Raw genomic sequence first — 27,762 nt, forward strand, 5'->3', positions numbered from 1 at the left:
AAAACATCCCTCCTGATGTGCTGTCTTTACATAGGATTGTTATTTACATAGGTAGATGGTTATTTACTGTTTTGAAAGGTCTTTTAAAAAATTTTAATATTTATTTTTGAGAGAGACGGCACACGAACAGGGGAGGGGCAGAGAGAGAGGGAGACACAGAATCTGAAGCAGGCTCCAGGCTCCAAGCTGTCAGCACAGAGCCTGATGGTAGGGCTCAAACTCACAATCTGTAAGATCATGACATGAGCCGAAGTCGGACACTTAACCAACTGAGCCACCCAGGCACCCCTGAAAGGTCTGTTTTCTTTATGACCTGATGCTGGAGGGCATCCTTGAACAAACTGCAGTTAGGCTTTTCAGTTTTAGGAAATAAAGTTGTGCATACCGGAGCTTGACCTTGACAGTTACTAAGGCACTCATTAACTTTGAGCTGGATATATTTATTTCCTGGCATAATCCCACCAGACCTTAAAGTGGCAAGAAAGATTCTGCTTACTTCTGCTGTGTTGGTGTCCTTCACAGCTTGCCCTGCCTGCTGCCTGCTGCTTTGTGTATGCCAACCCCATGTCCCCACTGTGTGTGTGTGTGCCAGACCTGGGCTGAGACTGCAGTGAGTTCTCATCCCATTCTCCCCTCGAGCCAGGGCAACTGGTATGTCCCTGCCCTTCTATATAGAGGGAACTCTGAATCTGAGCTCGGAGAGAAAACAGCTCCCATCCGATTCCCAATGGGCACGTCTGGGAGTCCAGTTCTCTGAGAGAGGGACTGTGGTTTTGAAAAATGCAGAGTTTAACGGAGATGCTCAGGTTATAAGGGTGTATTTCAAAATATCTAAGTGGTCCAAATCCAGTCCTGTGAAGGTGGAAAAGTTTTATAACTGGCAGAATTGGGCTGCCTGAAGGAGTCCAGATGGGCTTAGTCGTGGAGATAGGTTGTGGGAAAAGTGTGAAATGGGCAAAATTTGACTTCATCATGCCAGTCCCTCCTTGCTGGCTCTTGGTACTCCTGGCAAGAGACTAGCATCTCTTTTCTTTTTCCTTTTCCATACTTCCTTTCAAGAATGCACCTGAAAGCCGTGACCTAAAGTATGGGGCTTGGGGGATGCTTCTTCCTTAAGACTGGGCTTTTTAGGAGGAGGACAGAACCTTGATTTGACCAAGAGAAAGAAATGAAATTCAAATTGTGGAAATTCAGGTGCCAACACAACCATTGGGGAGAAGCTGGGGAGGCTTGGGAAGCCTTTGAAGAAGAGCCTTAGGAGCTCTGTTAAATTCTCCACACAAAAGCCTCTGAAATGCCCAGATGCCATACTGGTTTGCAAGGATGTGTCCTTGCGCTCAGCAAGTCTTGCCTCCCAGATGGACAAGCTCAGGGCGCCAGGATTTTTGAACAAACCAAAGCTTCTGTTGGCCGGCCAGCTTTCATGCTGCAGCTCAAGAAACATAGCTGGATTCTGAAGTTAAGTGGCCGTAGCAGTAGTGGGGGGTTTGTGTGTCTTTTTCTCTTTCCTAACCTTCACTTCCCTTTCCTTCCCCATTTGCCCTCCACCCTGCTGGGTCGGCAGAGAGGCTCGCCCTGCCTCTGAGCAGAGCCCTGCTGGAAAGGATGCTGCTCCCCAGAGCTCAGCTCTCCCCACTGCTTCAAATGCCGCCTCCCAGGGAAAACGATGTCCAGCCAGCACTGCAGTGGGGGGCCCCTTGCGCAGCAGGTCCTCTGGGCCTGCCCTCGTGCTGCCACCCCTGACCCCTGCCTCTGCCTCCCGGCCCTCCTCCTCCGCGCCTGGCCCCCCGAAGGCATCACCGACCATAGAAAAGCTGCCCTATGTGCCCCACAGCCCCTTCCACCTCTTCTCCTATGACTTTGAGGATTCGCCCTTACCCACCAAGGAAAAGGAGGCTGAGGCCCAGAAGGAAAGCAGGTAGATCCAGCCACCTGGAGGCCCGTGTGAGCTTAATCCAGGGAAGGAGACAACGTGTTACTTGTACTGACTGGCTTGTCCTCTGCTGTGCGTGTGTGTGTGTGTGTGTGTGTATTCCAATCTGAGCAGAGGGCGGTGGTGGTGTAAACTAACTCCCTGGCCACTAACTAAACAATTACCAGGATTTAGGCAGGAGGCAGAGGAAAACTGCCGTGTGTTTGAATCAAAGAGCTCTTCTGTTATAACACAATTACTAAAAATGGATTTTTAAACCTAAGGTTTTTAAAAACATGCATGGTCTGACAAAATCTATGCATTTCACACCTAACTGTGTGGGGTGCATCTCGTTTGACCTACCGAATACAGTGAAGTGCTCTGCCCCCTTCCTATGCAGCGTTTTGAGTGGGATTTTCCTTCCTTTAACAGTCCCTCTGATTCTCTCCATTTGAGCACATACTCTGTCTCTGAGCCTTACAACTTCCGGTCTTTCTCTTCTAATAGGTGGGTGTCTTTATTTTCTCTCTCTTTTCTCCAGCTTTCTCCTTTTATTCTTTTTTTTTAAAAAAAATTATTTTTTGAGAGACACAGAGTGCGAGTGGGGGCGGGGCTGAGAGAGGAGGAGACACAGAATCCGAAGCAGGCTCCAGGCTCTGAGCCGTCAGCACAGAACCCGACGTGGGGCTCGAACTCCCAAACCGTGAGACATGACCTGAGCTGAAGTCAGACAATCGACCGAGCCACCCAGGCGCCCGTTTTTATTCTAATATATGCATATTTCTTTCACAGATTGCTCATAGCTCCCTGCGAGAGGGCAGTTGCCCTTGGAATCCTTTCACAGCCATTAACACAATTACATTGTTGAAGTGTGAGCACTGCAATAATTCTTACAACAATTGGAGAGGGGAGCAGAGGGAGGGCAGTGTGCAAATCGGAACCGCACGAGGAATTTTTAGCAGGTGCTTGTCCCATGCCTGTGTGCCTGCCCGACACTATTATTGCCTGGGTTAGGAGCTCTACAGAGTGGGGAATGGGCAATCAAGGGTTTGAATATCTTGAACAATCAACTGTTCAAAGTCAATGATTGATCATACTTGTGGCTGCTCCCATCTTAGAGTAATAATAATTGATAACATTTATTTATTATGAGCCAGCCCCTGTACTTTCCATGAAATTAGCATTTCAAAGCATTACTTAACCCTTAAGAAGTAGGTTATATTACTATCCCTTATTTACCATGAGGAAACTGAGGCACAGAGAGCTAGGGAAGTGGGGAGTGGTTTCTGCCCCAAGCATCCTGGCCCAGCTTCTGGTCCTAACCTGTGCGTTGTACAGGCCTCTCTTTTAGAGAGTCTGTCTCTTTCCTTTCTGGGGTCATCTACAGATAACTCCAAATGCCAGACCTCGAACCCTGGCCTCTCCCTGCCAGGGTTCTTGAGGCAAGTCCTTGTCAGCAAAATGCTTTTGCCAGAGAGTCTGTGTCTGGGGTACCCTTTGCCTGGGTGTCCAGTAAGGAGTTACGCCTTATCTTGGGTGAAGGCTTATCGGACACAGACCTGGAGAATGGCTCTTTCACACCACTGATAGAACCAGTTGCTGTGTGTCAGATGTTCCATCTAATAAAAAGAAGAATTAATCTAGAACTGTGATCATCAACCTTTTCTCCCCACATACAACCTAAGAATATTTTCGAACTTCCCTCAAAGTTTTAAATAGCCTGTCTGAAGTTTTTTGTTGTGACTTTAAAGTTGTAAAAGACGTGCTCTTTCTGTCGTACATATGCTTTAAATTCATTTTTGTCAAAGGGCACCCCGGGTGGCTCAGTCAGTTAAGTGTCTGATTTCTTCTGGGGTCATGATCTCACGGTTCATGAGATCGATCCCCGTGTTGGGCTCTTCACTGATAGTGAGGAACCTGCTTGGGATTCTCTCTCTCTCTCTCTCTCTCTCTCTCTCTCTCTCTCCCCCTCCCCCTCCCCCTCTCCCCCTCCCCCTCCCCCTCCCCCTCTCCCCCTCTCCCTCTCCCCCTCCCCCTCCCCCTCCCCCTCCCCCTTTCCTTCTCCCTCTCCCTCCCCCTTTCCTTCTCCCTCTCCCTGTCTCCCTCTTCCCCTCCCCTGTGCTTTCTCTGTCTCTCTCTCTCAAATAAAATAAGTATTTTTTTAATGTTTATTTTTGAGAGAGAGCATGTATGCATGCACAAGTGGGGGAGGGACAGACAGAGGATCCAAAGCAGGCTCTGTGCTGACAATAGCCCAGTGTGGGGCTGGAACTCATGAACCATGAGATTGTGACCTGAACTGAAGTCAAGACACTTGACCTACTGTGCCCCCCCGGGCACACCTAAATAAATAAACATCAAAAAAATATATAAATTCATTTTTGTGAAAACCTTGGGGTTTCACATTTAAGTGATTAAATTTTAGGAAACACCTATATATGCCTAATTGGCAAAGCCTGTCCTCAGACAAATGAGACCTTATTTCTGTCAGAAAAAGTCCAACGTCATATTTCAATTCAAATACGCACTTATGCATCCCTGTGACAACCATCTCACTCCTAGAATTGAGAGGCAAAACCGGACAGACTGGGGGGTATTTGAATTAATTGCTCAGGTATTTGCAAAACCAAAGGAGTGGGAAAATGCATTATGCTTGTTTTATTTCCATAATATCATTTCAACACAATTCATAGGTAGATGGGCAGGTAGATAGAGATGACATGTGAGGCATGCTCTGAGGTTACTCCTGGGTACAGCAGTGCTGTCTCCTTCCACAGTATTTCTTTTATATATATATATATAAAACAGAGCCTGATATGGGGCTTGAACTCACGTGAGATCATGACCTGAACTGAAACCAGGAGTCAGACACTTAACTGGCTGAGCCACCCAGGGGCCCCTTCCTCAGTATTTCTTAAGGAATTCCCTCAGAAGTGAGGCTTTCCTACACTCTTCCTTTGCCTGGCACCCTGGAGGTTTTTCAGCTCAAAGCATTGCCCCACATTGATTCGGCCTCAGTGAAGGTGTTGCTTTTTTTTCCCCCTGAGAGTGGAAGGCCATCGTGGAAGGGGAGGCAGGGAAGAGAACTTGGAGACCCTAGCAGTGGCCACAGGCAGACCCATTTTTAAGAAAAGATCAGCTATGGAACTTGGGGCTCTAAGACACATTTCCTCTTGTTTCCAGGATGGCTTTGTATGCCTCCAGGAGTGTGTGATCTCCAGTTTGAGTACCTTCAAACTACAGGTTCTCTAGGAGTCTCTTCTAGGTCTAAACTTCCGGGCTTATTGGATCATTCACATGACTTTTATGGAGGGCGTCCAACATGGCTCTTATGTTCTCCAAGAACAGTATCTGTGTACAAGTTAAGAGCTGTACATTTGACAGGAATAAAAATAACTTGGCAACCTCATCTTCCCCAGCAGGGTGGTGTTAGCCCATGATGGTCATTCTGGACTTTCTAGTGATGGTCTCAGAGCCTCTGATGGGGCTTTCCTGGATCCAGGTCCTTTCCACTTGGTCTTTGCTACTGCTTACAGTCCTAGGGGACAGGAATAAGAGAAACATATAAATGAATGAATATACACATAAATTTACAAAAACAGCCTCATGCTTGTGAATAAGGTTTGACTTATATTTAACTGAGAAATTCTTACAATTTCTAATTATTTGACAGGAATTCAAATGCTGTATTAATACTGTTTGCACCTATTAGTTTTCTGATGTTCACTTACTGTGGTTTTCAAGGGGTCTGTAACTGCTCAGTGGTTGAGTGCAGCGGAACTGGTTATAGCAGGCACCAACTGATTAGTCAGTACAAAGAACCAACGGGAAAAAGTACAGTGAACCGAGTGAGATGTATGATCCAGTTCGTTTGGCTGAAATTGAGAAGCAAAATTGAACAGACTGTGAGGTATTTGAATTAATTGCTCAGCCATTAGAAAAACCAAAGCAGGGGGAATATGCATCATGCTTGGTTTTATTTCCATAATGTCATTTAAACTCAGTTATGGTAACATAACCCTCTTAAAACATTCTACAGGATGTCCACTTCGGGTCAGAAGGGGGTTGTTTTAGATGCTTGCAGGGAATAACAAGCCAAGGGTCCAGGCAGCTGGGCGACACAGGGCTGGTGTCTGGGCCCCGGGGCTCTGTCTCCCTGAGGACTCCAAGCTCTTGACGGCAGCCTCCTTCCCTGCCCATGTCACAGTGCTTTCTGCCCGCTTCTCTCCCTCTTCTTTGCTCCTGAGTTTTTTTTCTCCCTTCTCTACTGCTTCCTTTCTTTGTATGTTCCTCTCACCCTTTGCTTTTCTGCCTTCTCTATGCCCTGTGGTTTGGGAGCTCTCTTAAAAACTCAGTCCAACCCTCACATGGAGAAGCAGTTAACCTGTTAGGCATGTAGCATGTTGGGTTTTTAAAGAGAAAAGAAAAGGGATGCCCAGAAACCATGTCCCATGAGAGTGATGTGTTGGCTGAGGATGATGTCGTGAAACTGTGTGATCGGAGTCTCCCTCTGCCTGGTGGCATGCCTGTGTAGTGACACAGGCCTGACCTGTGATGCCAAATAAATAATAAGACCCATAGCTAAGCAGACCAGACTTAGCAGCACAGGGTAGAGTTGGGGTAATAAAAATGTTTTATTTATCATTATAATGATATAATTTATGAGGGAAAATGGAAAATATCTCTCTCTAGTCCACTTTGTAAAATAGCCTGTTTCTGATTTTTTTCTACACATAGCTTTTGACCTTTGTGAATATTTTTGTACAGTTGAAATCAAACTATAAATATTATATTCTGATGTTTTATTTCAGCCTGTATATAAACATTTTCTATACTATCATTTACAGAATTGGCCATCATTTTTACTCATTGCATAATATTCCGCAGATTATGGATCACACGTTTTAACCATTCTTGTGTTGTTACCTGGTTGGGTAATTTCCAGGTTTTTTTCGCCATGGGCTCAATAATGCTCCTGTATTGCCATGAATGACATTTTCAGTATACAGGTAACCATAAGGTTATGCTAGCTTTCCAAAAGGAGGCTTACTCTGTCAAAGGATATCCACATTTGAAGTTAAGGTGCTTCCCAGAATGCTTAGTGCTGTTTTCTGTTGATGGGAGTTTGAACTGGATTCACTGTGTGCAGGAAGGTCTTTGTGCACTTATCGCATAGTGACCCATAGGGTCTCATGCACCCAAGTGTCCCCAACCAGTTTAGGAGAAGCAGTCAGCCCTGACTCGCAGCTGAGTGGGTTGAGAGGCAGATCATTGGGTCTCATCTGTAACTAATCATGAGTGTCTGCCCCCTCAACCCCCGCCACAAGGGCTTCAGGTGACAATTTGTTTTCTGGGAACACACTGAGTGATAATAAGCTGAGGGACAGCTATTCTGAAAACCAGAAAGAAAACTCTAGAACTTTACTCATCCGGAAACTTGTCAGAGATGACTGGGAAATGATAAAGGCTCATTTAGACCCGGTGGCTGTACTTTGGGTTCAAAAGCAGCATTGGATGAAAGTGTGAACACATGTACCTCTAGCCAGCAGGCCAGTCCAGCAGGTCTGAGGACATTTTCTCCTTGGTCACTGGGCAGGTGACAAGATTACGTTTAATGAATGACACTGATTTGGAAATACCTAAAACAGACTTTTTAATAAGATGTTTGTTTAGCTAATCATTTGGTATTTTCTACAGATCTTTGGTGGATTTAACATTAATTGTACCGCCACGAGAGGCAAGAAGAATCTTCATAGATTCAAATGAACATAATTGGGATTCTTTATGTTAGCAAAGAATTTTAACGTACATTGGACAAACAAGGAAATATGAAGGTTTTATTTAAACCCCTTGTCGTAAATCTCTCTGCCCAATGGTTTTGGCCTTTGGGAAACCTCTCTCATGAGAAATAAAATGAAGCAGTTAGTAACTCTCTTGAAATGAGAAAAAGCACTAATGGTGTTAGCATTTCCAAGCCTGTTTTTCTTGCAAAAATGAAGATAGTTTGCTAAGTGTTATTCAGTTACTGACTTGTACTCATTTCTCTCTCCTTCCACCCTGCTCCCTACCTTAAATTTCTGCACTGTTTAGATACAACAGCTTTGGCAACACCTCTTATCACTCAAGACCTTCTGGATCTGCTGTGCCCGCCACCCCCACGTCATCTCTTTCACCTCCGCAGGAGGCCAGGCTGGAAAGGTGAGTTTTATAAGAAGGAAGCCGATGGCTTTACCCTCCGGTGGAAGAAATCAGTTTGATGAAGAATGACTAAAGGAAAAGAAATACAAAGCATAATCCAAAGTATTTTTCTGTACATAATACAGTCCAAAGGCAAGAATATTTTCTTTCACACTATTTACTAAGTAAATATTTTATTAGAAGTGATATTTTTAATGTCTCATCTCCCTATGTTCTTTCCATAGAAAGTATAAAAAATTTTGTTCCCAGTTACTTAAATGTGAAGGGTTTGATCTATGAAAAACTGTTCTAGAATTTGTGTAAGGTCTGCATTTGGTCCTATAAACATCAGTTTTTATCTTTGAATGAACAATTCTATATAAGTCAGGAGGTAGTGGGACTATTAAGGTCTGTACCTTAATGTAATTAATCCAGGACCTACCAGAAGGGAAAAGAATTGCATGGGTCCATGGAAGGAATTTAACTTGGCAAGAGTATTAGACCACTAGAAATTAACTAACTATTACTTCTGGAAGCGAGTGATTGCACAAGGATGTGTTTACAAGGAAAAGGTAAGACCTGTAATTTTAGAACAATTAAAAACAGTTACCCTTATATGGCAAGAGTGCTGAGTTAGGGAAGACTGGCTGGGGTTCCAATTAGTCACTGGGAAGTTATTTAATCCTTGAGGGTAAAATGCCAGTTATGACAACTCTTACCTTAGAGGGTGGTTTTGATGAGCCACTGAAAAGGTACTCATGAAAGCATTATGTGAACCCCACCGTGTGGGTCCAGTGGGAAGTGACAATATGTGATGACAAGATATAACACCCAGCAGCGTGTGATTGATCAGAAATCTAGACATGAGCAATTCAAAATGATCATTTGCCTCAAATCCTGAATTTAAAACAAACTCGACCTGTATTCTATACTCTAATCATCTGTGTATTCTGAAGTGTGTTTTGCTGAACGTGGCTGGTGATTAGAGGTTTGGTTGGGATGTAGAGCAGGCAAGACCTTACAGCCCCAGGAAGAGGGGCTGTCCAATGAACTTTGCCTCCCCACACATGGTGTTAATTTCTAAGATGACACATAGGGTCCACATTGTCAAAATCTCAGGTTTCACAGCCCAGCATGGCCCTAGGCTGGGTGTATCTGGACTTAGTAAAATCTTGTCCGTAAGATAAAAAGTTGATTTCCTTGAAAACACTGTACCCTTCGCCCTAGGGCACCTCTATTTGGGATCAGCTGAAATCACTGTGGTCCCAGAGAGGTCACCATTGAAGAGGGTCCTTATCTAATGGGATGGGATATTGGGGTCCAAGTCAGGAATATTAAAGTTTTACTGATGTTACATCTCACATCTTGTTCCTGCTAGGCTGCCAGCTCCTTGGGAACAAGAACCAGGTCCCCTTCATTGCTGTGTCCCCCTTGGTACCTGGGGCCTGACTATGGCAGAGCCACAGTAAACACTAGTTGCAGGATCAGGTGAATTACCCACTCATTGGTTGGGGAACAGTGTGGAGGTCCCTGAAGTTGACAGGTTATCAGGATGGGAAGTTTATAGGTTTCCAAAGCCCTGGGCTTTAGGGGAGATTCCCCTATGGGTCCCCTTCCCATCCCCTGGAAATCCAGGTCCAGGTTTGAGCTGGAGGGTTAGGGGTATAGGCTCTGGAAAGACTCTTGCCTGTGTCTCCTTCCCTGCTTGATCTGGCTGAGTGTCTCCTGGGGCCTGGGAAGGGGGGGGGGCATTGGGTGGGAGCATTAAAAGAGCCAGGATGGGGCTGGATCCCAGAGAGCCTTGAATGCCCTGGGGAGGAGGTGATGCTTCATCCTGAGACATCAGGGGCTGTTAGAGTTTTGAAGCAGCAGGTGGGGTGCTCTAATCTATCCATGAGTGGAGCCAGTGGGTCGAGGCTACAGAGACAGGGGCTGCTATCTCTGAGTCTGAGAGGGCTGACCATGCCTAAGAAGGGCAGTGGCCATGGGGCTTGAGAGGAGCAGTGAGTTGGGGCAAACTTGGAGGAAGGTGGGAGCAGGGGAAGCAGAATGAGTGAGGGTTCAGGCTTGCTCAAGCATGAGGATGTTAGAAACTAGGAACGGAGACAGAATTTGCTGGAAAAAAAAAAAGCAAATCACAGGTGGAGATGTTCAGCCTGGGGCATGCGAGTCATCAGGAGTCTGTATGACACCAGGGACACAGTGAGGGTCCCTGGGGATAGGTGGACTCAGTGGTCCTTGGCTTGAAGAAGTTACTTACATGAAATCCCTCCAGCCAGCCTGCATGCTGAGATCTGGCTACCAGAGAAGCCAGTAATGGAAGCCTTTCTTTTCTCCCCACCGCCCCCCGCCTTTTTTTTTTTTTTTTTTAATGTTTATTTACTTTTGAGAGAGAGAGCATGCACAAGCGGGGAAGGGGCAAAGAAAGACAGACAGAATCCGAAACGGCCTCCAGGCTCTGAGCTGTCAGCACAAAGCCAGACACGGGGCTCGAACTCACAAAGCATGAGATCATGACCTGAGATGAAGTCAGATGCTTAACCGACTGAGGCACCCAGGCACCCCAATGGTAGCCTTTCCTTTCCAATTCCCTCTTACAGCATACTCTGCTACAGAAAGTTCTCTACCTGAACCATCTGTTGTATCCACTAGCAAAGAAAGCTTCAGAGTTACTTGCTTTACATTCGCATGTTTTTTTCCCAATTATCACCATTTATGGCTTCACTAAACCATGTGACCAATCATTTGAAACATCAGATACGCAGTTCCATTATTAAGACCAGCAAGTCCTCCAGCCTGGCCACCCCACCACGTTTTACTCTGGCCTCACTGGCTTATATTTATGATATAAAAAAAAGAAAAAGAAGGAGGGGTCCCAACTCCAACTTATATTCGTATACATCACCCAAATGTACAATGTAAGTTGTATTTATTATAATATGTGGTTTTACACAGTTTAATTTTTTTCATTTTTGACAACTGAATTATTTGTATGTCACTCATCTATTTTCACATTTACAACAGTTTTCTGCCCTACTAAGGTGTGTGATTGTTTTTACTGAAGTATATACTTCAGTAATTTGTAAGATTGTTGAGATGTTTTATATACCTATAATTCTTGAAACCAAAAAGAAAAACTCAGGAAAGGCATTAAAGTATTATGAACAATAGTTGCGTTCTTGTAGTGAGAACCCACATTTTATTTTTCTTTTTTTAAAGCTTGATGCTATTTTTTTTTAAGTTTATTTATTTATTTTGAGAGAGGGGGAGAGAGAGAATCCCAAGCAGTCTCCACATTGTCAGCACAGAGCCTGATGTGGGGCTCGAACCTATGGAACCATGAGATCATGACCTGAGCCAAAACCAAAAGTAGGATGCTTAACCGACTGAGCCACCCAGGTGTCCCGAGAACCCACGTTTTCTGTTAACACACTCCTGAAAAATTAGATGCATGTCAGGGTGCTGTGCAGTACTGGAAACATCTAGAACTCTTTCCCCTTGGTTTGGAAATAAGACTCACTTCCCTTAAGTCCTAGGAAAATCAGGCCAACTAAAACACCCCTTCAAGCAGGTCAGCCCACTTTGGAAATCCAACTAGCCATCATTGTGAGTTTAGTGTTTTCCATATTTTTCCCAAGCATGCTAGTATGTTGGATGTTAATCAAATTTAGAATGATAAATTGACCTAGAAAGGAAGAACTGAAGAAACAATATACAAAATTAAGTCAAGTCAAGGGTATTAAAATGAATCCATCCCCACATCTCCTATTATGACTTCGTTTATAGGGCTGTCGTTCAGAAACAATGTAACATTAATTTTCATGAAATTGGAAGTTGAGCTGTGCCAAAACAAAAGAAAATAAGAAATCCAGAACTATTTGCAAAGGCCCTCTGGGATACAAGATGCCACTGTTTAATGAAAGCAGACTTTCTAATTGTTTCAATTTTGAAACTGTGCTTTTTGAGTGGAAACATTCTCAATATTTTTAAAAGAAGAATTATAGGAATATTTGAACCATTCATGTCGAATATTCAAATGAAACAAAGAAGCAAACAATAATTACACCACAGCAAATGATTCTGGGAAGCTGGGAAGGGCAGAGCCCATTCTCTTTCCATCCCTGCAGTGACATCTCCATCTTGTGGACCTTTTCAGACATGGCGCCAGATGCTCGTTCGGTGTGGTGACCGCAATTACTGAGCAATGACCGTGAGGGGATCAGACACAAGTCAAGTGCCTGGGGCTGAAGGTGCTTTGAGGCCATCAGTCTTGGCGCTGAGTCTGGGGAGTGCGCTGATAATGAGGCCCAGCTTGTACCATGAAAGGGGGTATTAGCAGGTGAACACAGTGAGTGCTCTGTGTGGAAAAGCACACTGGAAGAACCCCAGATCCAGATTTTAGGGACCAGGAAGGACGTCACTCATTGAGCTGAAACCCGAAGGATCAGTGTGTGCCTTAAGTATTGATTCTGTTCTGTCTTCCACTTACCACAGTACTGCTGGTTGTAAATGACACTGCTGTAAATGACAATACCCTGCCTGTTCTACAGGTTAATATCAAGAGTCTTCAGAAAAGTTTGATGGCGTGCCTGGGTGGCTCAGTTGGTTGAGTGTCCAACTTCGGCTCAGGCCATAATCTCACAGTGTGTGAGTTCGAGCCCCACATCGGACTCTCTGCTTTCAGCACAGAGCCCGCTTCAGATCCTCTGTTCCCCTTTCTCTCTGCCCCTCCCCCACTTGTGAGCGCGCACATACTCTCCCTCAAAATAAACATTTTTTTTTTAATTTTTAAAAATTTAAATAAAAATAAAAAGTGAAAAAAGGTGGGGGGTGGGGTGGTTGCCTGGGTGGCTTAGTCTAAGGCTGGGTGTCCAACTTCAGCTCAGGTCGTGATCTCGTGGCTCGTGAGTTCGAGCCCCGGGCTGAGCTCTGTGCTGACAGCTCAGAGCCTGGAGCTTGCTTTAGATTCTGCGTGTGTCTCTCTCTCTGCCCTTCCCCCACTCATGTTCTGTGTCTATCTCTCAAAAATAAATAAACATTCAAAAAAAAATCTTTAAAAAAAATTGAAAAAGAAGAAACGCTTGGGAATTGTTTGCCCTGTTTCGTGGCCCCAGCAGAGAGAGTCTCCCTACTTCGTGGAAGACAGTAAACCCACATATGAGCAGTGGCACCTCTGTTGGGAGTGATAACGGATAGTAAGGATGGGTAAAGGATGCAGCTTTGCATTTTATTTTTATATGGGCTTTGCATATAGGTGCATAAGGTGAAGGGCTGTACAATGAAGGTGAAGCTCCCTCCCCAGAAGCGACGACTCCTAGCGATTTCTTACGTGTACGTCCAGAGACATTTATGTTCACGTAAGCATAGACATGTTTCATCTATCTTTACACACATGGTAATACCCTGCACAAAACTATTGTGCACTCTGCTTTTTTGCTTAAAACCTGCATCTGGGTTCTTCCCCCCTGCAGTACTTAGTTGTTGTGTTGTTTTTAATGTGTGCATCATACTTTTTTCTCTGGATGCTACTTCATATACCCAATTCTGTATTGATGGGCCCCAGTGTTTTGCTGTGACCAACGATACTGCAGCATAATTCTTTGTCCATGTGTCACTTTGCACACGTGTGGTTGTCCATAGGATAAGTTCCTAGAAATAGATTTAGTAAGTCAATTGTTTATGCATTTTAAATTTTGATTGATTTTTATCAAATTGCTTTTCATGAGGATTGTACGAGTTTTGATTGTGAGCCATGCTGAGTGAGAGAGCTCGTTGCCCACCCCCATGCAGAAGGACCATTCACAGTCTCAACCATTGCCCACCTGGTGGTGAAGAGTTCTCTGGTATTAAAATTTAAATGTGCACTTCCCTTATTATGAATATGGTTGAGCATGTTTTCCTATGTCCACAAGCATTTAATATTTCCTTTTCTGTGAAATTTTGGCTCATGGCCATTGAGTTCTTTTTCTTACTGAAGTGTAGAGGTTATTTATAAACTCTGATAAGAGTAGCAGTTATTTCCCTCAATCATTAGTCTTTTATTTCATTTCTGGTGCTTTTGCCAGGCAGACAAATTTAAGTTTTATGAGTTAAATTTATTTATCTTTTTGTCTTCTGGTTTTGTGTTCCTCGTGAGGACACCTTTTCTCCCCTGCATGCTTCCAGAATTTCAAGCTGCAGTTTTCACATTGAAATATTTTATCTAGCTGGAAGTTATTTTGGCATATAGTGTGAGGCAGAGATCCACCTTAAATGTTTTCACTTGTTTGCAGACCATTTATCGAATGAACAATCATGTCCCTACCGATTTGTCATGTACCTACAGGAATCCAGATTCACGTATGTGTCTGTGTTCAAACTGTGCCCTTAGGAGTGTGTCCCACCCCCTGGCTTCTGTGAGGCTGTCAGGAGCTCTCCTTCCTCCCAATTCTTGTCTTTATCATGCAGTCGGTAGTCTTTAAAGTAGGACTTTGTCCCGTGCTACCTTGAAACAGTCCTGTTGTTTTTGTCTTCTGCTATTGTGCAGTCGTTTATGGTGATGGACAGTGCCAGAATAGAGGATGGGCGATATCTGGGGAAGCTCGGACCCAGCAGCTAGGACTGGGAGGAGGGGAGTCTGCTCTGCTGAGCTGTGACTTCTGTCTGCCAAATCAAGTTTCCCCTTGTGGGCTCTCCCTTCTTATGACCCCCCTCAACACCTGTCTCTGCCACTGGGGCGGTAACTCCTCCCTCAGAATGAAGATGTCTGTTTCCATGCATTTCCTGCCTGTTTTCAGTTACTTCAGGTTTTGTATATATTACCTGCCTGGCAGGCCTTTTGACTATCGCCCTGAGTATAACTTGCTGGTACCTGTGTCTTCCTCATCCTAATCTCCTCCTCTGTGTGGGTTGTCTGTTGTGCATGGATCTGTGTGCTTGTGTCCTCTTGTCCTAGTCAGCTTTGGCTTTTATCATCTCTTGCCTTCGCTCGTATCTATGTGTGCCTCGAGGTTTTACTTGTTTGGATTTAAAACCATTGATTTTTCCAAATAGGTGATTCATATGTTTTTCTGGGTCTCAAATACTTGCTGGCTGTGTTCCATCACTTGACCTACACCGTACTTCCTACAAAATTGTGTTGTGGAGTCAAGGGCACCATCGTGCAATGGAGCTCTAGTTAATTTTCTTTTTTAATTTTCAATTTAAATTGGTCGAAGTCGGTTAAAAAAGACACCTCAGACATCACTGAGAAAATCCTGAAGAGCATATAAAATAAGATCAAAGGCATGTTCTTTTTATGTGATCAGAATTAATGGCACCCAGTCTACAACCGGTGACAGGAAATAAAGGTACCAATGTGGACTGAGTCCCTACCATTCACAGAAGCTGTGTTCTCCTTTTACCTTGCCTGCTCCTTCCCACTTGCCTGCTGCTAGTTCCTGATACCAGTCTTGTTATAGACAATGAGTTCCTGTAAGGCACAATGTGGTTCTGATTAATCGATTGTGATTGCATCCAAAGTGGAGGAGGGGAGATGCGCTGGTCCGTTGACAGAGTGAGTGTACGGTAGGTCTGGCTCCCCGATGGCATCTATCTGCTGTGACTGTGGGTGTGTGGGGACCTGGGTTCTACATCAGCCCTCTGTCCTGCAGGAGGACTCTGAGTCCTCAACAGACTCAAGGGACTCTTTCTCCCACGTGTGTTTTGGAGCTGACTCCTTACCATTCCTACCATAGATTTAGTTCAAGATCTATGTCATGCCCAGACTATCTATTGAGTGATATAGGTCTTTCTGAAATGTAGATCTGAGCGGATGACATTTCCCACTTAGAAACCTTGAATGACTCCTCTGCCAACCAGTGAAGCCCAACTTGACTAACATCACCAAGAAGATCTCTCACATTTGGGTCCTGCAGGCACCTTCCAGCTTTATCAACCGTCACGTCCCCCAGCCTCATTGTACTTTAACCCCATGGAGATGCCACTATGAACATACCAGACTCTCCTGGGGACTCTTCCTTCCGATTTGCTCTGTTCTTTGGCCAACCTCTCCTTTATTCATCCACTTGACTCCTTCTTGTCCTCTAAGAGCCACATAGATGACATCTGTCCTATAAAACTCCTCTGACTTCCTCAGACAGGATGAATTGTAACATCTTTGTGGGTTCATATGCTTCAGCTCTCAGCCCTTTGATGTATTTGTCCTTTTGTTCCTAAAATGGGGTTCATCAATCTACAGTGGTCCGTGGTAGTAGGTTTGGGTCCCCCAAAGCCATGGGATCAAGATGGTTAACTTTCCTGGATTGGATATTTTATTCAAAGATATGGGGGGAAATCTTTAAGACAAGCAGGACTGTGCCCTGTAGGATCTGTGTTCACATGACTCGTAAAAGCGAGTTTTTTCTTTCTGCAAGGAGACACTCTATGCTGTTCTCCTGTTCATTCTCCTGTAGGGGGCATCTTTACTGCTTTGTCGCTGCTGTTGGGCAGCAGCCACTTCCGTGTCTCCCACATGAGATTGTCCAGCCTCCTGTTCACCGCCCTGCCCCAAACCTCTTTGTCACATAAGCAGGCGAGCACATGCATGACCAGTTTGAATCTCCCAGAATCCTGTTTTCTTCCTTTGGAAAGTGGGATTAGAATACATTTTTTTTTAATTACATAATTCTCTCATCCTTGTTTATATAAAAGGTAAACATAGCAACCTTAAGCTTATCTATTGTAATTCCACTGGGAAGTGAGAATAGTGCGCGTCACAGAGTTAGGTGAGACCTAGAACAAGGAAGTGCAAAGGTCACTCATCAAACAATGCAGATGGAACACCTCCACCCACAGAGCTGTAGACACAGTTATTCCATGCTGCAAGCAGAACCCCTGGGCGAACACCCTCATGTGCACCCTGTCCTAGTGGGTCAGCCCCTGATGGCTGGGTTTCTGGTTTCACACTAGCGTTGTTCAAAGATTACAGAGTGAAAAGGGGTAGGAACAAGGGAGAGATTCCTCATTCAGAAAATGTACTCCTGGGTCCCTTTTCCCATTTCTCCCACTCGTTTCTACACAGCCCAGCCAGGAATGAGTAAGTCTTAGTATTATGGTGGGAGAGGCTGAGTTTCTTCCTGGGTTGATTTGAGAGAGAGAGAGTGAGTGACTGAGCATGTGTGTGTGTAGACAGCTAGATATTTAGATGGAATCCCCACCCTTTCACACTCTGTTCTTCTGCTGTGCCAGTGTAAAACCAAAATATCCAGTGACAGCTGGAAACCTAGCCTCTGGGACTGTACACACTCATACACACATATAATGACTCCTATGTTTCATTCGGTAAATATTTATTGGGTGCTCACCATGTGCCACCTATGCTGCCATGAGGATCTGACGTTGATTTAATTAGACCCGCCCCTGGCTTCACCTGGCTTACACTGTACTGGCAGAAACAGAAGATAAGCAAATCATCAGCAAATGGAGTTCCCGCTGCAGTAAATTTCGTGAAGAAAATGAAATTTCATAGAAGTAGAGAGGCCATCAAAGTCGAGAGCCTAGCATAGGTGTTCTATCCTCATGAGGGACACCTCTAATAAGAGGTCTGGGAAACTGAGTCACCAATGTAAGACATACTGCAACTTATCCCTAGGTTTGCCAGCTCTCATGATGAGATGAGCAAGCCCACTTAGATGAGGGAGATTAAAAAAAAAAAATTGAGTGAGTCCATATTTTTCTTTAAAACATGATCCCGAGCTGGAAGACTATGTTTGGAAGAGATTTGGTGTTTAGAGAAGGGGTGGGCATGCACAGGAGGTGTGGGTTGGCCTGGACAGGAGAGGAAGAGAGAAGCTGGGAAGGATGAACCTTGGTCTGGGCCTGCAAGGCCAGGAAGCCATGACCCAGGAGGTGCTGGTGGCAGTCCGTGATTTGGAAGCTGCCCGAAGAATAGTTTAATCATGAAGCCACGTTGTGGTGGCCCGGGAACTTGTGACAGGAGGATTGACCTCCTTGCTGGAGGACTCGCTTGGTCTTGGACAGGAGGGTGGAAAGTAAGAACAAACTGGCAAGAACTGCTTGTGAGCCTGGGGTCAAGGCCTGCAGAAGGGGTCAGGGGACAGGTCGAAGCATGATGCCAGCTATGCCTAGGGGAATGGCACGTGCCCTGCACGTGAGTGAGTGCAGTCACGTCAGACTGCATGTGGGGCCAGTGTCCACAGCACACAATGTGAGCCGTGCTCTTGCCTCCCATGGCTGGGAACCTCAGAGCTGCGCTGAAGCAGTGTGTGACAGTTGGGAGGAGAGAGAGCAGAAGGAAGCCTTAAACCCATGTCTCCCTCTTTGACGGCAGATGTCTCCATGATTGTAGCCACGATGATGGAGAAAAGTTGCCTGGTTCTTAGGGCTGCCTCTGGGGCTTGCTCATTTCATCCTTGAGAGCTGGGATGTAGCCCTGAAGGGTGAAAGAAGATTCTGACATTTCCTCATTCCAGGGCAAGCAAATACTGCTTGGCACAACCCAGAGTTACCTCTTCTCCTGTGATCTTTAGATCGAGTGACCCCCGATTTTCACAGCTAGGTTGTAAGGACAACCTCATGGTTTTGCACCAATGAATTGCCCTTTTAGTACCATTCTTTGACCTCTGTATCTTATGTGAAATTAACTGCTTGTGAATTAAGTGATAATTTCAAATATCGGATAATTTGTGAACTTAGTGTGACTTTTGTTACTATTTCACCAGAGATCATTTTTTAAATAAAAAGTGTTGAAGATTTGCTTCTTTCACAAATTAGACTTTTACTTAACTCAAACTTACCAAAGGAGCGTGTGTGTTTACACAGCTTTTGCAGTATAATTGACATAAAAAAGTTGAGCAGAAGTTTTGACATATGTATATGCAAATGAAGCCATTATCACAATCAAGATAATGCAAATATCCATCACCCCAAACATTTTCTCATGCCCTTCTGTGCAAGGCAGCCCTTCCTCATCCTAGGCAACCACTGGTCTGCTTTCTGTCGTCATAGGTTAGTTTACACTTTTTAGAGTTTTATATAAATGTAATCATACTATATGTACTCTTGGGGAAGGGTTGACTTCTTTCAAATAACATAAGTGTTTTGAAGTCCATTCATTTTGTTGTATGTTTCAATACTTCATTCCTTTTTATTGCTGACTAGTACTCCACCATACAAATATACCACAGTTTGTTTATCTGTTGATGGACATTTGAGTTGTTTCCAATTTTTGGCTATGAACATTTGCGTACAAGTCTTAGTATGGAAATGTGCTTTCTTTTCTCTTGGATAAATACCTAGAAATGAAATTGCTGAGTCCTATGGTAGGTGCATGTTTACCTTTTTAAGAAATTGCCAAGCTGTCTTCCAGAATGGTCTTACACCAGAGTAATGCTGTCCTCATCAAATGAGATGAAGTTTATTCCTTTCTCTTTTATTTTCTGTAAGACATTGGTTAACACTGGGGCTCTGGCCAACAGGCTTGTTGAAATGCCCACCTCTGCTGTGTCCTCAATGTAACTCTTCTGGCCTCAGTTTCTTCTTCTATAAAGAGGGGAATAGTAGAACTGAGTACAAGAGGTTGTAGGCATTAAAAGAATCATTTCATGTAGGGGCGCCTGGGTGGCTCAGTCGCTCGAGCATCCGACTTTGGCTTAGGTCATGATCTCACAGCTTGTGAGTTCAAGCCTCCCGTCGGGTTCTGTGCTGACAGCTCGGAGCCTGGATCCTGCTTCGGATTCTGTGTCTCCCTGTCTCTGCCCCTAACCCATTCTCATTCTGTCTCTGTCTCTCTCAAAAATAAATAAGCATTAAAATTTTTTTTAAAGAATCATTTCACGTAAAATAGTACCACAAGGTATTGTCTCCATAAGTGGTAACTGTGATTACCAAACACATTTCAGTGAAATGGAATTCTTGTTTCAGACATCTCGGTGAGGGAGGCTTTAACCAGATGGGTTTCTGGGGAAGCCCCTGGAGCCTGGTATGGTCAGGATTAAATATTGCAATTCCTCTCACTCAGAGTAGATCATCCGCTCCATTGCAAAATCTCTCTCTGGCTCCTCTCCACCTGCATTCTTACGTGGCTTCACTCGGCTGCAGCTGCCTCGGCTGTATCGTAGACGACTTCAGCTTTCCAGATGTGTTCTGGGGTGGCGCGCAGCCCTGGTGACTCACCCAGCTGGTAGCCATGGTGGGAACGTTCACGTCAATCCCCCGGCCCATTCTCGCCTCTCAGGCTGGGAGCTGCCAGTGTCACATCCCAGATCTGACCCTGATCCTGCAGCTTAGCCTTCCCTTGCATCCAGAGATTTTGGGCTCCCAGCGTAAAATGAGATGTGTCATATACCCAGGATGGCCCAGGTGCCGTTCTTTTTTTTTCAGTTTATTTATTTATTTTGAGAGAGGGAGAGAGTGCGCATGAACTGGGGAGGGGCAGAGGGGGGAGAGAGAGAATCTCAAGCAAGCTCTGCGGTCAGCACAGAGCTTGATGAGGGCCTGGATCTTACAAACCGTGAGGTCATGACCTGAGCAGAAATCCAGAGTCAGACACCTAGCTGACTGAACCACCCAGGTGCTCCAGCCCAGATGCTGTTCTAAGCAAGCTCATACATAAACTCTCATGTTAACCTGATGGTGCTTCATGAGTTTCAAGTATTATTATCACTAATTACAAACAAGTAAACTAGGCTCACCGGGGTTCAGCGATTGGCCATGCTCTGGTTTTCTCTAAACCTTGTTGTGCTCGTTCCTTTTTTGCCATAGCTGGTCCTCAGGCCAGCCAAGATTAAACATGACAGCAACTTCCAATCGCTGTAAGGATTGTTCCTGAAAAACTTAATACGAAAGATAAAAATCTGTTAATGATGCCCTTATAAGGAGAATTTACCATACTAACTTGAGTTTTGGTGGTTTTTTTTTTTTTTAAAGGTTGATCTGGGATTCCCTTTTGTATGGTTTGAGTGCATTCTGACATTGATATTATGGGTGGAGCCCATTTCCAGAAACAGGACCACAGTTTACATTCTCACATGTTATATTCTCACAGTTTATATTCTCACATGTTGGGCTTCTCCAGAAAACCTAGGGAAATTTATTAATATGATGTTTATAGCCTTTTGTTTCCAGTATGATCAAAGTGACTTCTATTCATTTAGGACAGAAAAGCCCATGGGAGCTCTTTAAATTCTCCCTTCCTGCTATAGGGATCTGTGTTAGTGTGCTCAAGAGAATGGATCTTGAATTGCTCAAGGCATTTTGCTTCATGTCCAGAATAGAGGAACCACTCTGCTTTGCTTTGAGCTAGCTCGCATTTCAGTTCTTAAAGAACTGAGGAACCAAGGAAGGAGACTTCCCGTGTTGTTAAGGCTGCTCATCAGTGCGTTTGCTGTTGCGTTCTGGCCAGCAAGTCAATATGAGATCTGTTCTTACGAGGTGGTCCAAGTGGGCAGGGTCAAAATCTGCAGGAGGGAATGACATACCAACCTGACTAAACTGGACACACTACTTAATGTTCTCGAGTTCTAATACTACTTTAATTTTATTCAGGCTCCAATATTCACAATTTCCGTAAGGAAATGATGTTAATGTGTGGTATAGAGAGGCTTCACTTTGACTTCATTAGCACAGCCACTAATGGCCCATTATTAAGTTATGTGTTAAGTCTTTCCTGAGATCAGAGCAAACGTTTAGAAGAAACTAAAGTCAGAAGGATAAGGGGGAATGGCAAGGTCCTTATTCTGCTCTTCACCGAAGCATGAGCACAGACCACCAAGCACGCTCCTGTCTTTTGTTCTGGAAAGAGAACTCAGAAGGTAAAGATGCTAGCACTTGAGGAGACGACCACACAGGGCAGGCTGGGAAGCTGGGCTGGATTCAAATTCCCTACATAGTCCTAAAATAATAACTCTCCTGTGTAGAATACCTTATGTTTTGTTTTCAAATTCTGGAGCTAGACTTAACTTTTGAGGTTCACCTAGCTCGGGGCTTCAAAGATACTTGATGTTAAAAGAGAAGTACTTTTGATTCTTTTTAAAAAAATTTTGCTTAATGTTTATTATTGAGAGACACAGCATGACCATGGGAGGGGCAGAGAGAGTGGGAGAGACAGACTCCAAAGCAAGCTCTAGGCTCTGAGCTGTCAGTGCAGAGCACAATGCAGGGCTTGAACTCACAAACCATGAGATTGTGACCTGAATCAAAGTTGAATGCTTAACCGACTGAGCCACCCAGGCGCCCCAAGAAGTATTTTTGATTCTTGAAGAGCAATAGAATAGCTTCAAAAATATATTCCAGGCTTACAGAAAATTTTAGGTAATGACAGAAAATTATGGAGCTATTGTATATAAAATTGAAGCCCTTGTCCCTTTGATTTATTTTCTTCCCCAGTGATGACCACCTGAAATTGGCTTTGTCATTTCCATATATGTTATTATAATCTTGCTAAATATAAACATACCCCTAAATAGTGTATGGTTTCGCTTGGCATGTATTTAAACTTCATAGAAATGAAAGTATATCGTTCATATTCTTCAGACTGCTTTTCACTGTCAATATATTGTGCTTTTGAGAATCATCCATGTTAGTCCATTTCACTCTATTTTTTCACATGTATAAAGTATTTCTTTGTAAAAATATACCATATTTTTGTTTTCCTGTATAGTTTCTAGTTATTAACCATTAACAGTGCAAAACAGCATAGTACATGGTATTCTCGTACGTATCTGCCATCTTTAGCATGCAAAAGTTACTCTCTAGTATAAACCTAGAAGTAGAATTGCTGGATTGTAGGATATGCACATCTTCAATTGTACTGAGTGCTTATCCAAAATGATTATATCAACTTAGACCCCCAGAAGGTATAGAAGAGAGTTCTTGTTGTCTGGTTCTGTGCCGATGCTTTGGGTTATCAGGCATTAGTTTTGGTCAATCTGCAATCTGAGACGTTTGAAATAATATTTCACTATGGGTTTAACTTGTATTCTTTTTCCCTGATTTCTAGTGAAGATGGGCATCACTTATATATCTGTTGGCCATTTAATTCTCTTCTTCAGCAAAATGCCCATTATCTTTTGCTCATTTTTCCACTGAATGATTTCTTTTTTTCTAATGTGGAGTGGTTCTTTTTGTTATATGTATACTAATCCTTGTGGTTTATATGTGTTATAAGTAGCTCCTAAGTGGTGGCTTCTCTTTATTCTTAACTTCTGTACTCTTTTAAGTGCATACAGATTTTAAATTTTAATATATGTAAATGTATCAAGTTTTTCCTTTTTGATGGCACTTTTTTTGTTTCTGGTATAAAAATTCTTTCCCGAGATAAATATTGCAAAGTTTTTACTTTTTACATTTTCCAATCCCAGAATTTTTCTTTGTGTTTGGTATGTGGAAGGCCTCACTGTATTTTGTTGTATGTGGTTAATAATCCTCTCAGTACCAATTGTTAAATAGTCCATCAGTTCCCCGCTGACTGATCAATTCTAACATTAAGATGCACTTAATGTTCCAGCATTGAGTAATGTTTACCATAGTTTAAAGAAATATGTTGGCTAAATACCCATTGTCAGGTTAAGACCACTCTCTCCAGTTCTATGCTTGCTAAAGTTTTTTTTTTTTTTTTTTTAATAACGAATGAGTATTGTATTTAAAGCTTTTTCTTCATCTACGGAGGTAGTCATGGTTTTTCTCCTATAACCTATTAATGTGGTAAATTACATTCATTGATGTATTCATCTTAAACATCCTTGGATTCATTGGACAAACAGCATGATTTTATTCAGATTTTGCAGTGGTGTTCATATTTGGAATCAGTATATAACTTTCTATCCTCATACTGTTCTTGTTTAGTTTTTGTGTCAGACTACTACTAATCACATAAAATGAGCTGGGGAACTTTTATATTCTCTGAAACTTTGTATATGACTACGATGAATTCTTCTTTGATTATTTGGTAGAAATCACCTTTAAAAATATGAGCCTCGTGGGGTTTTTGTTTTTGTTTTGGTGTGTGTAGATATATCTGTAATTGATTGATTCAATTTCTTAAAGGTTAATAGAGCTCTAAAATTTCTATTTCTTCCTCAGTGATTTCAATCATTTTTAGAAAAACATCCATTTCTTCAAAGTTTCCAAATGTATTGTCATAGAAATTTCTCATTTTCTCATAATTATTTTTGTCTCTTGTTATGTTCGTATTTGTATCTATGTGCCATTCTTGAAAATTGCTTATTAGCAGCTTTTTTCTTAAACAGTTTTGACAGAATGTATTATTATTTTTAAAAATTATAAGCCAGCTTTGGTTTTTTGAATTTTCTCTATATTTTTCTATTTCATTCATGTTTGTTCTTATCTTTATTTATTTTGCCTTATTTGAATTTATTCTGTTGTTGCTTTTCAAACTGTTGAGTTGACCACTCATTATTTTTTACTTCTTTTCTAATACAAACACTTCGGGTGATAAATTTCCTTCTAAATACTACTGTAGAAGTATTCTATAAATCTTGATATATATTGTATTCATTATAGTACCCTTTGGATCATTTCTAATTTTCTGTATTTTTCTTCTTTGGCTTGAACTATTTAGAAGTGTTCACAGTTTTCCAATTATATCAATTTTTAAAATTTATCTTATTCCAGCTCATTTACACTGTTGAGAGGAGGGTAGCCCATATGAAACCAATTTTTGGCATTTATTTATGAGCTTTGTGGCAGGATTGGTGGTCTCTCTATTTGAGAAGAATGTGTTTTCTCCACTTTGGGACAGTAGGTATATATGCTCATTTGTTAAACTTATTAATCAGGTTGAAACAATCTGTTATGTCCGTAAAAATTTGTCAGTCACTGCGTGAGAGGTACAGTAAACCCGAACACTCTATGGATTAGATTTAGCCTCACATGACAGAAAAAAATAAATAACAGCTTAAGAAAGATAGTCCAGATTTCATTTATATGAAGGAGAACTCACATTCTATCCATGCCCAAGTGTCCAGGGCTGATGAAGTAGCTCCCGAGAGAGCCTGGAATATGGGATTTGGTCACTCCCTTCCTGTAGCCGGCAGGAATGGTGGCTTCTTCCCTCTGCTTCTGACTGACAGCCAGAGGCAGTTCCACGTTGCTAAGGAGGATGGCTGTGGGACTTATGGCCGAATGTGAGTGATACCAGAGTCCCATCTTTCTCCCGCACTAAGGAACCTTGTGTTCCCCACCAGGCAGGCATATTTTCACTGGATTCAAGTAGGATTTCATCCCACCTATATTTCAGCAATATTTATATCTTAGTTTTAGAATTTTTTCAACAAATGAAGGCCTCATTGTCCATACAGATTTGTCCAGAGGTCCAACAGACCCCTCTTCCCAGTGAACTCCCTTTTGCATTTTTCATGAGTTTACATAATTTTTTCTTTTCCCACCCATTCTCGTGACTTAACATTTCCTGTGATTCCCACCACCCTGATCCCTCACTGAGGCCTCTCGCAGCCAGTTGTCCCCATGATGCCATCTTCAGTGAACAGTCCATATTGAATGGCGTCACCAGCAGTCAAGTCCTTTGAACATGCTGTGTGTTCTTGGATGCTTCTTGACGTAGAATAAGATTTATTTTCAGTCAGATTTCAGACCAGTATTGTGTCTTTTTTTCTTCATCTGTTATCTTAACACTTGTTTTAAGATGACACAATTATTTTGAGGAGGTATATCAAGAAGCTGGTATATGGTAAAATATTTTTAGCGTATGTAAAATAGAAAACAGTTCTAGATTGAATGTTGATTCTATAACGTCTTTCCATAGATCAAGTTTAAAATGCATGTGTATCTCCAAACTGGTGCAGCCACTCTGGAAAACAGTATGGAGTGTCCCTCAAAAAATTAAAAATAGAACTTCCCTACAACCCAGCTATTGCACTACTAGGTATTTAACCAAAGGATACCAAAATGCTGATTCGAAGGGGCACATGCACCCCAGTGTTTATAGCAGCACTATTGACAATAGCCAAATTATGGAAAGAGTCCAAATGTCCATCGACTGATGAATGGATAAAGATGTAATGTGTGTGTATAATATAATATACATAATGTGTGTGTATAAGTGTGTATATTGTGTGTGTGTATATATATATGTATATGTATACACACATATATATAATGGAATATTTTTGGTGATCAAAAAGAATGAAATCTTGTCATTTGCAATAACGTGGGTGGAACTAGAGTATATTATGCTAAGCGAAATAAGTCAGAGAAAGACAAATATCATATGATTTCACTCATGTGAAATTTAAGAAAACATGAACATAGGGGAAGGGGAGCAAAAATAAGATAAAAAGAGAGGGAGGCAAACCATAAGAGACTCTTAAATACAGAGAACAAACTGAGGGTTGCTGGAGGCGAGGTGGATCGGGGGATGTGCTAAATGGGTGATGAGAATTAAGGAAGGTACTTGGGATGAGCACCTGGGTGTTGTATGTAAGTGATGAATCGCTAAATTCTCCTGAAGTCATGATTACACCGTATGTTAACTAACTTGGATTTAATTAAAAAAAAAAAAAAAAAAGAACCTCTACAAAAAACTGTGTGTGTATCTCTCTCTAGAGAGAGAAAGGGAGTGGGAGAGAGGATGAATCTGTATTTATGAGAATTCTTTTTGGTAATAACAGCACCTATTATTGATGACTGCTTATGTGCCAGGCATGGTGCTTAGCATTGTATGCACATTAGTACCTTCTTCTCCTCCTGGCGCACGAGGCAGGCTACTTACCTCCATTTACAGATGAAGATCTGAGACGCTCAGTAATTTCCCCCCAGCAATACCTAGGTACCAGCGGACTGGACCCTCACTCGAAACCGAAGTCTGGCTGGTTCCTACTTGGGTACTTTGAATCACAGGCCAAGCCACTAAAACATTAACTCTGTATCTTTAGGTCTTCACTGAGTGGTCTTCTCACATCATCCTTTAGGCAGCATCAAGAGTCATTGGCAGCAGAGAGAGAGAGGCGGCGGCAGGAGAGAGAAGAAAGGTTGCAGAGAATAGAACGTGAAGAAAGGAACAAATTCAAGTAAGAGGAATTTCAAGACTCTCTAAATAATGGAAAATTGAAGCGCATGCCTTCGTGCTCTGTATGATGAATACTGGTGTGAAGGGTTCGATAGTAATATGTTTGCTTTAGATTCTGTCTCTGTTTTTAAGGAACTGTAAGACATTCCTGAAACGGACTAGCTCTGGCTTGTTATGGCCGTTTCCCTCTAACCATATGGCAGGAAGCACAGAAAGCCAGCCAAATACAATTAGGAGCTTGTGTATTTTTGGGGCCTCCATTATCTAAAACGGTCTTATCCAGGCCTTCCTGAAGACAGAGAGCCTAATTGTCTTAACTTAATTTGTCATTTCCCCCTAAAGCTACTCATGTTTTATTCATATTCCATTGGATGCCAAAAGAAAATGCATTTCCCACTTTCTGCTTTGCTCCTTGCTCCCTGTTGCAATCTTCAATGTATTTTTTTAAACAATAATCTCTCTTCCTATGGAGGAGAAAGCCATTCTGCCGATTACTCCCAGCCCATTATCCCACTGATCTCTTTGGTCTCCATCCAGCTCCCAGGCTGTGTTCCAGTCTCAGCCTGTCTGCCCCAGCTGAGTTCAATGTCACTCCGTTTCTCCTCCAGCCTGTGCACCTGTTCTCACCAACCTCCTGGTCAACCTCCTT

At 42.9% G+C, this 27,762-nt stretch overlaps 1 protein-coding gene across 3 annotated transcripts in view; it reads left to right on the top strand.

The window, feature by feature from the left end:
* Positions 1-27,762, top strand: part of FHOD3 (formin homology 2 domain containing 3) — a 475,942-nt gene that overhangs the window by 352,081 nt on the left and 96,099 nt on the right. For 2 of the 3 annotated variants that reach the window (XM_042910027.1, XM_042910028.1), the window contains exons 11-12: positions 8,003-8,110; positions 26,980-27,114. In XM_042910027.1, coding sequence (XP_042765961.1) covers positions 8,003-8,110; positions 26,980-27,114 — 243 coding nt within the window. Of the gene's footprint in view, positions 1-1,564; positions 1,919-2,344; positions 2,420-8,002; positions 8,111-26,979; positions 27,115-27,762 lie in introns of all 3 variants that reach the window. The other variant, XM_042910026.1, reaches the window with a different exon arrangement.

The sequence above is a fragment of the Panthera leo genome, chromosome D3 (genome assembly GCF_018350215.1).
Source record: "Panthera leo isolate Ple1 chromosome D3, P.leo_Ple1_pat1.1, whole genome shotgun sequence".
NCBI classification, from domain to species: Eukaryota; Metazoa; Chordata; class Mammalia; order Carnivora; family Felidae; genus Panthera; species Panthera leo.